This window comes from Callorhinchus milii, unplaced genomic scaffold (assembly GCF_018977255.1).
Source record: "Callorhinchus milii isolate IMCB2004 unplaced genomic scaffold, IMCB_Cmil_1.0 Scaffold3, whole genome shotgun sequence".
NCBI lineage: Eukaryota > Metazoa > Chordata > Chondrichthyes > Chimaeriformes > Callorhinchidae > Callorhinchus > Callorhinchus milii.
Window position 1 is genome coordinate 26838389 of NW_024704744.1, and position 13719 is coordinate 26852107.

Consider the following 13719-nt stretch of genomic DNA (forward strand, 5'->3'; position numbering starts at 1 on the left):
AGCTGATGTTAAAGGTCCCATGGCACTATTCAAGAAGTGAAGGGAGTTTTGCTAGGTATCCTGGATAACAATTCCCCAAATAAAATTGATCATTTGCTTCATAGCTGTTTGTGGGACATTGCTGTATGCAAATTGACTAAAAAATGTGCATTCACACCACTTTACAGTAACACCTGTGAAGCACTTTGAAATATTTTGACAGTGTGATAAGGTGCTATATCAAATGCAATCATAACTGGTAATAATTTGGAAGCTAGGTGTTCTCAGTTCTAGCTTTCAAATTAAAACTGAGTTGGAGCATTTTGTACAATTCTGCGTAATTTAAAATTTCTAGACAAAGTCCAAGTGAAATTTCAAGGCTCGGGTTCTTTGACTAAGGAAGAGATAGTGATCAGTGTTTTTGCTGCCAATTGTTATACAAAGTCACCCCTTTGCCTAATCATCCTGAGAGGCTGTATAAGGGCCCACAACTCATGGGGCAGATGTGGAATGTACAGGATTGTAATCCAATTGTTTATCTTAACCAATGATTTTAAACAAACATCCCACCTAACAATCAAATGTTTTTGCACTTGGAAACAAGCTGTTTTAACCCAGAGCAAAAAGCAAGTAATGCAATAGGTACAGTACAACCTCATTCCAGATCCACAAATTGATAAAGGTGTCGACTTAGTACACTTAATAAGGCTGCCATGGTACAACTTGCCAGAAGGTCCCTTTGATTTCAGTAGAAGCTGTCCCTGTAAATTGAGTGAGAGGACCTAAGGCTGTTTTCTTACTCCTGCCAGATAGGTAACATGGCTGTTTCTTTCATTCTGTCAGTTTCCATTAGATGAGGTATAGCTGAGAAACAGTTGTTTGACAGACCATGAATTAGCACATAAATTCAAAATGTATGATGCTATCACCGTTCGTCAGCAGAATCATATCCTTTTTAAAAAAGAATTCCCCCTCCAGGTTATAATTTGAAAGTTCTGTATTCCATGACTCAATTAGTAATTTAGAACCAAAGAGAGTCTATAGCACAGAAGGAAGCCATTCGTCTTGCTGTGCCCATGCTGATATTACCTCCCCCAATGGAGCTGTCTGCTCTAATCCTATTCCCCTGTTTTATTCCCATTCCCATTAATATTTCCCTAGCAAATTTATTCTTTTATCTTTTAAATGTTGCTATGGATCCAGTATCAGCGGCCATTTGTAGTAAGGCACAAACTACAACCCTCTGTGTAAAAAAGATTCTTCCAACCCTCCCTTTTTCTCCTCCTGATAATTTTCAATTTATTCTCTGTAATTACTAACATGTCAATCAGGGCAAATTATACTTTCTATCTTTACCCTATGAAGATAATTTGTAATTTTAAAAACGTCATATTCCCTCCTATGTGTCAACCGGGGTCAGTTGGTAGCACTCTTGCCTCCGAGTTAGAAGGTTATGGGTTGAAGCCCCACATCAGGACATTGTCTAAGTTGACACTTCAATGAAGCACTGAGGGTGTGTTGCGTTGACAGAGGTGCCATCCTTCAAATGAGACATTAAACCAAAATCCTGTCTGCTGTACAAGTGGACGTTAAAGATACCTTTCAATGCTAGTCATCCTTTCCTGAACCTCACAGAAACTCACTGGAAGCAGTGATTCTTTCCATTTAGCCCCTGAAAACCTTGCAAGCCAATATTTAATGTGTGATCGTAGTAGCAGGATTTTTGCAAGTGTTTGATGCTGATAATCTCATCAATCCTTTGGATGAGACGTTAAACCGAGGTCTAATCTGCCTGCTCAAGTGGCTATTAAAGATCCCATGCAACCATACGAAAAGAGAAGGGAGTTTCTCCCAGTGTCCTGGTCAACAATCTCCTAAGTAAAATTGGTCATTCACTTCCTTGCCTTTTGTGGGATACTGCTGTGCAAAATTGGACTCCCACATTCGCCTAAAATTCACAGTCATTCTATTTCACAGTAAATCCTGTGAAATAGAATAAAGGATTATTATTTAATAACCTGTCACCTCTCCTGCCTGCAAAATTTCAATTGTTTAATCTTTTTCTTGTTGTGTAACTACTTTTAGAAATCCTCATTCAGTAAAAGCACCAATGTCTATGGGCTAACATAGTCTAATTGGAAACATGGTCCATGTTGAAGATTTGTGTAACTGAGATCAGGATCCTTCATTGGCTGTTTTGTTTAGAGAAGTCACTGACCAATTCCAATTTGCCAATCAGTGAGAAAGTATTGGTAGAGAGCAGGGCTGAGGGGCATCGTAATTAAAGCCTATCTTCAAGTATCTCCACCATACAATCTCCACTATACAAAGCTAGATCATTCGGTGAAAGGGAATGTGTTACTGTGCCCTTTGGTGCCAGTGCGAGTCATAAGCAACCATTACAACAACTTGCATTACCCTTCACCATAAGCAGCGGGTGAAAATATTCTCTTTGGTGGGTGGGGAAGGCTGAGCTGAGACGCAAACTCCTCATACATCCTGACATTTTCCCTGAAGACTGTGGAGTGTGTGACTATCTGTTTGTATATGTGTGTGTGTGTCCCAGCAATGGATCCAACTCCCACTCATTGACGTTCCGTTACACATCACAGAGAGCAGCGCCCCGCTATGGCTTCAACATCCTATCAGCCAAAACTGGAGAAAAAGTTGGATTTGGGGGGAGCTGAGGCCCCACTAGCCAGACACTGGTTATGCCCTTCATGCAAAGTAGCATCTCAGAGCTCTGATTAGACAAGCTGGGGCTCTTCTGTGTTGAGAGAAGGTGACTCAAAGGAGAGAGGTGTATAACATTGTAAATAGGATTGAAAAAATAAACTCAGATCAATCCTTTAGGATGCACCAACACAGTAGAACAAGACGCCATAGGTTTAAGGGCAATTTCAGGATAGATACCCAGACATTTTTCTTTACTCAGAACGTAATCAATGACTGGAACAGGTTGCCAAGAAAGATGGTTGAGGCCGGGTTACTTGGCTTATAAAAAAGCAGCTTGATGCTGTAATGGGGGAACAGTAGAGTGGGTGTTCTTGCTGAGATTGGATGGGATGAAGGATCTTCTTCATTCAAAACAATCTGTGATCTTGTAAAGGAGGAATTAGATAGACATCTAATAAGGAATAATTTGTAGGGGTATGGGAAAAAGGGAGGTAAATGGGACTGAATGGATTGTCCATTCAAAGAGCCAGCACAGACGTGATGGGCCAAATGGACTTTTTTGGTCGGTAAACGTATTTGGTTCTAGTTGACATATTCATGCCTATCGAAAGATATTAATATGGATCCAATGTCACCAGATGATCATTAGACCATTTTAAAAATTCTAAATTAAATTTATAAACTTTATTGATTTCATTGAAAGTGGGATTATGTTAATCATTTACCTCCTGGCTGTTTGCCTTGGGACGTCATCCCGATCTGAAAGGCACTAGATATATGCAATTTGTTGTTTGTAGGACATTACTGTGCAGAAATTGGCTGCTACATTTAGTTATAAATACAGTCACTACACTGAAAAACAATTACCTGTGAAGTCCTTTGAGACAGTTTGATGTTATAGGCATTGTATTCCAGACACAGATGATGATGATTATTCATATTCCTGTTGGCTTACAAATGTTTGGTTTACAAATGCTTTGTTGGCACAAATCACTGAAGGTGTTCTCTCTTTGTATATTTCAGCAGTCATAGCTCTCTTCTGTAGACAGTATGATATAATTAAAGATAATGATTCAAACAACAACAAAGAGAAGGCCAAGCCGTCGTCAGAACACAGCACTCCTGAGCGTCCAACCGGAGGACTACTGCGCAGTAAGGTGAGCAAGCAAATCCCAGAGGTTAACATAAGCCATGCAGTTTTATCAATGTACTTAACTGCGTTTCAAAAAACTAGGTTACATAAGAACATAAGAATATTCTAGGAGAAAGAAGACCAATGTCATCCAGTTTACCTTCCACCATCTTGGCAGGCACATGTCATGTCCCAAAATATATATTGTATCCCATAAGGTTTCACCATCAACACTTCTATATAAAAGATTGAATAATTCCTCTTTTGCTATTTGCAACTGATAAATACAATATCTCTAGATTTATTCATCCTGTACTGGCCTAGCTCAGATTGAGATATGCCCCTGAGCAGTAAAGCTGTTTTTCATTGCTTGAAAATGTATGTCAGCCTGAATCACTTAGTAGTACTCTTGCCTCTGGGTCAGACTCTGAGTGCTGTATTACTGGAGATGCCATCCTTCAGAAGAAACATTAAACTGAATTCCATCTACCTGTTCAAGGGAAGATTAAAAGTCCCATGATACCATTTGAAAACAGAATATAGAGTTTCTCCCACTGTCCTGGCCAATAATCCCCCAGATAAAATGGGTCATTCACTTTATGGCTGTTTGCTGTACCTTTGTGTGCAAATTGGCTGCTGTGTTTGCCTGCAAATACACAATCACTTTGGGTAAAATCTGTAAAGCATTTTGATGCCATGATAAGGCACTATATCAAATGTGAGAATTATTATTGTAGGTTGTACTTATAGATTAAAATATTATTTGATAAGTTAACCTAAATGAAAGCCACAACATAAGTGCAAGTTGTTGTTGCTGTAAAGAGCAAGAGTGATACTTCTGAGGTGACACAATACAATACAATTTATACTTATACAGCGCCTTTCACATCGGGAGAATATCCCAAAGCGCTTGATGATTCTGGCTCGGCATTGGCGTGGAGAGTGGGAGCTGAGGGTTAAAGCAACTATAGTTATGTACAAGAATGTGCATAAGACTTGTATAAACAAAAAGGAAAAGACTATGGTGAGGAAAAATGTGCGTTTTCCCTTTAGTTCAATATGGTCAGAGAAGGCCAGAGAAAGTTCAAATCAACATTAACTACTGAATAACAATATGCACTTTGTGTTTTAGAATTAAAGAAATCATGGCATAATTTAATTCTGAAATCCTCAGGGTTAAGGAAAGGGTAATTTATATGGCCAGGTTACTGGTCTCATTTAAAATCTGATCCATATAAATGCTAATCATAAATAGTTTGGCATTGTCACTGGATTAAAAAGGGGTTGCAAATCAGTTCCAAATTCAATGAGTTATCACTAGGTTAATAACAAATTGCTCACCTTTACCACCCACTCAATGTGGTTCCAACAAGTAATATAGGCCTCACTTATCCCCAAACACTAAATTTGCTAGCCTTTTACTTCTTGTTCAAAGCTCATTGAACAATTACATTTGGATCAGACCCCCCCAAAGCAAATGCTCTGCAACTTACCATTCTGTGTCATCTTCTAATGATAGACCCTTTATGGTAGTCAAATAGAATACTTGATGCAGGAGACGTTTTCTGATTCAGGAACTACCCGAGTGTATTGAACAACAACAAGATTACATTTGTATAGCGCCTTTCACGTCGGGAGGACGTCCCAAGGCGCTGGACAGTGTACAGCATTTCAGACCTGAGCTGGGGTCAGTGGGGGAGAAAGGAAGGGAGGGGAAGGGGGGTGACCGATGGCATGGTCAAAGAGGAGGGTTTTGAGGCAGGACTTGAAGGAGGCTAAGGAGGGGGCGAGATAGAGTGATTGGGGAATGGAATTCCAAAGTTTGCGGGCAGAGTGGCTGAAGGCTCTCCCGGAAATGGTGGGGCGGGTGGGTCGGGGGACATGTAGCAGGCTGGACCTGGCTGAGCGGAAGGAGCGGGTGGGTTGGTAGGGGGTTAGGAGTTCACAGAAGTAGGGTGGGACAAAGCCATGGAGAGCTTTGTAGGTGAGGACCAGGATCTTGAACTGGATCCTCCGAAGGATAGGGAGCCAATGGAGTCGGGCGAGAATGGGGGAGATGGGGTCATGGAGTTTGGTGCGGGAGAGAACACGGGCTGCAGAGTTCTGGATTATCTGCAGCCTGTGGAGGGAGGAGTTGGGAAGGCCGACAAGCAGGGCATTTGCATAGTCGAGCCTGGAGGTGATGAAGGCATGAACAAGAGTTTCAGCGGCCTGAGGGGTGAGGTAGTGGCGTAGTCAGGCGATGTTACGGAGGTGAGGGAAGGCAGAGCGGGTCATGGCTTGGATGTGGGGAAGAAAAGACAGTTGAGGGTCGAACAAGACATCTAGGTTCCTAACTGGCTTGGTGAGTTGTAGTGTGCAACCATGGAGGTTGATGCTACCAGAGACTGAAGAGTCGGTTATGCCTATTAAAGGTTATTACTGAACCATTCTGTGCTAGTCTGAGCACTATTGATCTTAAGTTTGGGAAACCAAATTGGGCCAACTACTTAAATTACATTTACTTTTTCCTACTTTGTTCAGATCAGAATCAGATTATTTGAGTGTGTCACCTCTCAATCATTCATCATCTGTACTTTGTGCAAGGTGTTAGAATGAAAATGGTAGCACAGAGACATAGATACACAAAATCTACTGTGAAATGTAGTGACTGTATATTTTGTGAGCGGAAAGCGGGAACCAATTGGCGCAGCAGCGTCCCACAAACAGTCATAGATTGAGTGACCCATACACTCAGAGGCTCACAAACACAGGATTCCCTTAAAGTTTAGCTGATATCTTACTGCACATTTTGATCAAGATAATTTCACTGACAAATAATGATGATTAGCTGTGATTTGTTAGCTCCTTTTGGTGGTTTGATTTAAATGTTATGTTTTTTATTTTCAGTTCCAAAATAACACACCAGCCATTAATATCATTGAAGTTTGACTGATGCAGTAAGCCGGCTGTAGATGGAAGAAGAATTCAGCAGACCGAAAGAACATTGTTTAAACTGGATGGATCCATACTTTGCATTACCAACGTCAGTTCTTTATGCCTGAAAGCATGTCATTGTCAAGGCTTTCTCCCCAAGAGGCATCTGCATGGAGTCTGAAGTCGTGCATGTAAGGATTCATTATTTGGCACAAAAAGGGCCATCACAGATGACCAGTGCAGATTCTATCCCAAGTCCAAGGATGGAGAAGTACTTGGACTCAACGTGTGGCTTTGGTGAGGGCCTTAATCAGAGGCACATTTAAGGGCAATCCACTCCATTTAGGTCAAGTTACCATTTGTTGGTGCTCCCGTGCTTGGATCTGTCCTTTGCTTCGCCAAAGTGCAACAAGCAGGAGGGTCTCTCTTAGGGCTCAACATTTGAAAGAAAAATGAAAAAAATCTCAGCTGATAAATCAGTTCTAATTCCAACATTGGGACTTTGCAGTGAACTTGTGAACTAGTTAACCAAGTGAGCATTAGGGGGATGATCAAGAGGAGATTTCACAAAGATGTCAGTATTACTCCAAGGAATCACATTGCAATTGTCTGATTTGTAACAAACTGTTCAGAGGACATACTAATATGCCAAACCCCATCGAATAAACCATGTTTGCCTGATACTGACATGGCTCAGTATTCCAGCTTCCTTTTCAATTGTTATCGACATTTCAACACATGTACATAGAATTTAATTTCTACTCTAAAAATGTCAGTTTCATAACTATCAGTTCAGTCCAAATAAAATAAGGTTTGAATTACAATTATGCTTATCCCGTTGTATTGACTTGTGATACTATTCCTGACCGAGTGGTAATACTGAGCAATCAGAGTCTTTATTCAGAGATTTAATGTTCCTGATTTCATGTGTACTCACTACCCCTTATTTACATATTCATTATAAAACTGCTTAATAACATGACTGTAAACAGCAGAATTGACTGGGAACAATGTTATTTCCTTCTGAATTTTTGGTTTTAGAGAAAAGTCAATGAAGTTTTTTAAATGATCAAATGCTGTTCTAAGCAGAAGTAGTAGAGAATGAATTTATTTGTGTTTCATTTACTTGCAAAGTAAGCGGTGAGGGGGGGGAGGGGGGTGGAGAGAGAGGGACAGGATGTGTGAAATACATTGTCTGCCAAATCATTTCATGAAACGCTGTGTTTGTGGTCAAGAGCAATGTTGAGTGGGAATTGGCACATTTTTTTTATTATTATAAGTTGCTAGCTGTACCTGTAGGATCCAATATGGAATGTAGATTGGTACACAGACAGACATTTCATCTTTACGCTCACCTGGGAGGATTCCTTTTGGAAGGACTGAGTGGGAGGACTCGGCGCTTTGAAAATGTAATTTTGTTGTTGTTGCTGCAACTTAGTTTTGTCTGTGTTCTTTATTTTGTTCCCGCCACTTGGTTATGTACGTGCTCTGTGACGCAGGATGCCACAGTACCATGGTTAGCTGGCGCGGCCACTAGGTACAACTGCAGTTGTGTAACTTCAGTAGGTGCGCTATGATGCACAATGCCACAGCGCCACTTTGACTCAGCGGCCATCAGATGTCACTGCAGTGAAAAATGCAAAACTGAAAATAACTCATGAACAATAAGAGATACACAAAAACAAATATGCCCATGTCACTCCCAGTTGCAAGACCTTTCCGATGAGGTATAAATCATGCCTCTACGTCAATCGGTTATTGAGATCCTTCTTGAAGCGTAGACAGACATTGTTGTTTTATTCCTATAGAAGATAATAGAAGATTAAACACTTCTCTCTCTTTCCTTTCTCTCAGGTTTGCTTGCACTTTGCATCACTCTCTGACCAAGGAGGCTCTCAGGCTTCTGCTGGTGACATTTGACAACTAGACACTAGTCTTTCTAAACACCAAATTTCATCTAGTCTTAATCTTAAAACTATCTTGTCTTAAAATTTAAAATTAAAATCATGCAAAATTGTGAAGACTTCTAAAATTCAATTTTAATTTTGGAATCGGTTCACTTTTGAGAATTGTGGAAGACTGACTTCCAAAATAAGATTACATTTAAGAATATTCCCCAATTTTGCACGATTGTACATTTTAAGATGAAATGGTCCTATAGGCTGATAAATAATAATAATAATAATAATCCTTGCATTTGATATAGCGCTTTTCACATCAGGACGACGTCCCAAAGCGCTTCACAGAACACACAGTAAAGTGAATTGACTGTATATGTGTGGGCGAACGCGGCAGCCAATTGCGCACAGCAATGTCCCACAAACAGTTGTAGATTGAAAATGACCAATTTTATTATTGTTTTTGGTTTTGGAGGGATTATTATTAGGCGTGTGGAGTAAGGAAACTTGCCCAAGGTTTCGCCCTGCCTGGAATTGAACTCAGGTCTCTCACTTGCAAAGCGAGTGCTTTATCCACTGAGCTACAGGACTCCACAAATAAACAGTTTCACCTAGCATGGCTCCCCTAAAATACTTTTCCTTGTTGTGAAGACTACTTTGTTATTGAAATCACATGCAAACTAGTTTCCTTCAACCATGAACTATGAGTCATTGACCCATTACTGTAACTAACGACAGAAGCACCCCACCAGTATGATCAGCATACCTTGAACTCAAGCTTGGAAGCAACTTTCCAAACCTCAATTGATCTAATCTCCATTCCTAACCATTATAGCATCCTTCACACCGGATCTTGGCCCTTTGCTTAGGTTTCGCAATGAAAAATAATGCTTCATCTGTGTCTTCGGTAACCAACGTAAGCACTGTGTGTTTTCCTCTACACATAGGTTTACTGATAAAAGATTTCTACCAATCGTTTGGTAAAAACATACTGCCATCGTGAAAAATGATTTGACGAATCTGCTTTACTGTTTGCGGCAGGAGAAGAGTAAACAGTGTAGATTTCCTCTCAATGATACCATGTGCAAGTGGCACAGTGGACTTCACACAATTCACCACACTGCATTGTGCATTTGCAATCCCACAGGGGCTTTGCCACCATGTGATGCCCCTTTATGATTATTTCTTCCCTTACTTAGTAAATTGAGACAAAGTTTCTCTCTGACTAATTTTCACAGAAATTCTCCTGAATATAGTAACCAGAGATGCCCTCCCCCCAATCCCAGTCCGTCTGTCAGATATCCACACTCCATTGAATACCAGAAGCTCACTAGAACTGGGCTCATTGCTTCATAAAGGAGTTTCTCTGCCTGAGTTGACATCTGTTGGAACAATTAACCTGGTGTAAATGGAGTGCCACATGTTAGTGAGGCATAACGAAAACATGCGTCTGTGAGTGACATGAATTTCCTCTAGATGCCACACATTTAAAGCGTGTACCATATCCCACTCTGAAATCTGTAGCATTCTCCATTCTCTCATCTGATCAACTACATGTGATCGTAGCTTACGTGATATTAATTTTTTTTGTTTAAATGGAGATCTTTATTATTGAAGATTGCTTTGAATAGTGCATATCAAATGTCTCCAGTCTTCCATATTTTAACAATAATCTGTTTTGAAAAAGTTATGGTGAATGTATTGTGCCTTTTGAAATGTATTTTTTGATTATAAAATGATAGTAAGGTCAACCAAGAGAGCAGTGTACTTTGGAGGTGGCAGGTTCATAAAAGGGCTGAATAGACTCCTAGATGCATGTACCATCTTCAAACTGAATTAAAGTGTAGTTTATTTTATCTGTCTATGTACAGTCATTAGATCTCACACGTGTCTGATGTACTTCCTTTGTATTTTTCTATTGTATAACAGGCCTCCTTTTTCAGAATGCTGAAAGTCAAAGTCCCATTCATCTAAAGTTCCATTCAGTGTAATGCACAGATCAAAAGCAATGAATAATTATAATGGCAAATAATAATAATAATCCTTGTATTTGATATAGCACTTTACCATGTCTTCGAGACGTCTCAAAGTGCTTCACAGAATATACTGTACAGTGAATTGACCCAAGATATTTTCTGGACGAAACGTGGCAGCCAATTGCGCACAGCAATGCCCCACAACCATCATGGATTGAGTGAACAAATTATTCATTTATTTAATACCCCCTTTCAAAAATCTTTTTAAAATTCTTTTAGTGGACGACATTACCAAAAGCAATGCAGTTAACTCTAAATGGAATTTTTACCCACAATTTAAGAATACCCCACTTGCAATATTTCATTAATTAAACACAGATATCCCAATTATATTTCAACTTGGATCAAACACACAAAAATGTGCTTTATTTTTCCAATGAAGTTTAAGCACCCAAATACCTTGTTTATCTTCCATAAGCAATGCTTATCAAAATGAATATTTTCCATTATATTTTGTACATTGTTCATATTCTTCAATATGTTCAAAATATATCTTGCTTACAACACCATACAAATACTTATTGTAGGTGACTGTACAGAGGTTCAGTGCCAAAACATGGAGTTGTCCGGCACAGACACAGTGGGTCGAATGGCCTCCTTCAGTGCTGTATAATTCTACGATAATCTCAATTTTCAATTATTCCCAAACCTGGAAAGGTAGCCCAACCAGAAATTTAGACCCCAAGCAGATGTGTTTTTTTGCACAGTGACAAGAAATGCAGAAGCTTAGTATTTCAAATGTTGCACAGCAAGGTTACAGCACCACATCAGCTATGACAATGCCTCAGAAATAAACAATTTGAAAAGCAAATTGTGAGCTGGCTGAAGAGTGAGAAGAAGCCTTGTTTAGGTCAGGAAGTTGTTTTAGTAAGCTATCATTCCAACATCATAAGTGAACAAAATTGCTATTCTTACTGAGAATGAATATAATCCTCATGATGTGGTTAAATGCACTGAGTCCAGGAAGAGCTCAAGTTTGGTCCCTGATCTTTGATAAGCCAATAACAAAGCAACTGGTAGGAGGACAATTGGCTTCATTGTTTGCAGACTAAGAAAAGGAAAAAGGTGGACAAGATTCTCTCACCCCTTTTCACTGGACGGTATATGTTTGTGAATGGTTATCAAATAAAAGCCAAATGTGAATTGAACTGAGTTTCGATGTCCTCCTCAGTCAGATAGCCCATTCACAGTCACTCTTAAAGTCTCACATTTGAAGAGTACTTGAGACAGTGAATACCAGACAGTGGGTTAGTGGATGGTGAGTGCCATTCCTTTGGGATTGTGGCTTTGTCAACTTCAAAACTGCAGGGAGAGGGACAGGGGGAGAAAATTGGAGAAAATTTTTTAATGAAAGATTTGTTCAGCAAAGGTAGAAGTTGCACTAGTGAATGGAATGATTTGATGAAATCCAGAACAATTTGAACTCTGCCTTTTCTAAGATTCCACTAAAATACAGCAGTGAATTTTAAACTCTCTCAGATAAGCGATGAAATTGATCTAATGGGACACACATTGGATACTTCCTATGGCTTTCTGGGAGTTTGGGCTACATAACAACAATAAGGCTTGTATTTGATATAGCATCTTATCACATTGTTAAGACATCTCCAAGTGCTTCACATGATATACTGTAAAGTGGTTTCACTGTATATTTTGCAGGCGAATACTTAGGGAAGCTTTTCATTTTTATTTTGGGTATGCATGCGTGAACCAGTGCTAATCTACAAGTATGTGGAGTCCTGTAGCTCAGTGGTTAGAGCACTCGCTTTGCAAGCGAGAGACCATGATTCGTTTCCCAGCAGAGCAAAATGTTTCCTTACTCCACATGCTTCTGTTTACCTAGCAGTAAGTAGGAACCCGGTTGCTAGTTGATTGGCGGATCACTTTTCTGGGGTTAATGATTTCTTAAAACAAAATTGGTCACTCAATCCACGACTGTTTGCGGGACACTGCTGTACACAATTGTCTGCCCCGTTTTGCTAAGAAAATATACAGTCAATTCACTTTACAGTATATTTCGTGAAGCGCTTTGAGATGTCTCGAAGACGTGATAAGGCCCTATATAAAATACAAGGATTATTATTATTATTATTATTATTATTATTCCTGTCATAAGGAATCACTCTGACATGATGCAAAATTTATTTTGATGGTTTCTTTGCAATATGTTGATTTTTAAAAAAAAATAGGAAATGTGTATAATGCTCAAACCAGTATGATCACTCCACTGATGAATTTATCCAGTGAGCAGCTGAGCTGTGTAGCCTGGAAGAGTCCCTGCGTGTGCTGAGTTAATTAGTGTGGCAATAAGAACGCTAGAATTGGCTTTAAGTTAGTGGAGAAAATAAATGAGATCCTGCTCCTGATTACTATCTAGTGATACGTAGTCTCAAACATGGAAAGGAAAGAGTGAAAAAAGTTAATTGAGTTCACTCCTGGAGCATCTCCCTGATTTCACCCTAGGCCCAGGCTCTGACTACTCTTGTTACTTTTGTTACCGCAACTATTTTTGTCGGCCACTCAATCCCATCCCAGGAGGAACTGAAGAAACAGGGAAGTCACTCTGGCACATTCAGAAAGATCTGCTGTGAGTGCAGGTGAGTGGATTCTAGGTGAGGACAGGATAAGCTCCACTAGATAAATCCTACTGAGTTCAAATATGTGGAAAGAGACTAACATCTGTGGAAATGTCCCCTTGTAAATTGCAAAAAGGAGTAAACAATGCTTTCATCACAGAAAGAGTGAGGAAAAATATTCTTGAGATAGCAATACAATCGGGCAAAAATGTATTTAGTGTTGGAGCCTGTGGGAATCCTTGTATTACTTTTTTGTACTTCAACATGTTTATGAAATATTAATAGGCAGGTGTCGTTAGAATCTAGGCTCCTGTTGACTCCAACTATTTAGAGGCACTATTGCTTCACTAGGGAGTTTTTTGACAAGCTCAATTTCCTTGAATAGCTCGCTATAAAAGACTGGGTTCCCATGCTTCCATGTCAGCAGTTGTGACATGTTTTGGTTTACACTGCATCAGATGCTTTTTAAAACTTTATTTTTTGTTGAAACTAAACCTGATGCCTCC

The 13719-nt window shown here is 39.7% G+C and overlaps 1 protein-coding gene across 1 annotated transcript in view; it reads left to right on the forward strand.

Moving 5' to 3' along the window:
• The window catches only part of fndc4b (fibronectin type III domain containing 4b), an 87296-nt gene extending 79790 nt beyond the window's left edge, over positions 1 to 7506 (forward strand). The window contains exons 5-6 of the mRNA XM_042332806.1: positions 3679 to 3812; positions 6677 to 7506. Of these exons, the coding sequence (XP_042188740.1) occupies positions 3679 to 3812; positions 6677 to 6718 (176 nt within the window). The 3' untranslated portion in view covers positions 6719 to 7506. The remainder of the gene's footprint in view (positions 1 to 3678; positions 3813 to 6676) is intronic.
• Positions 7507 to 13719: the final 6213 nt, after the last annotated feature.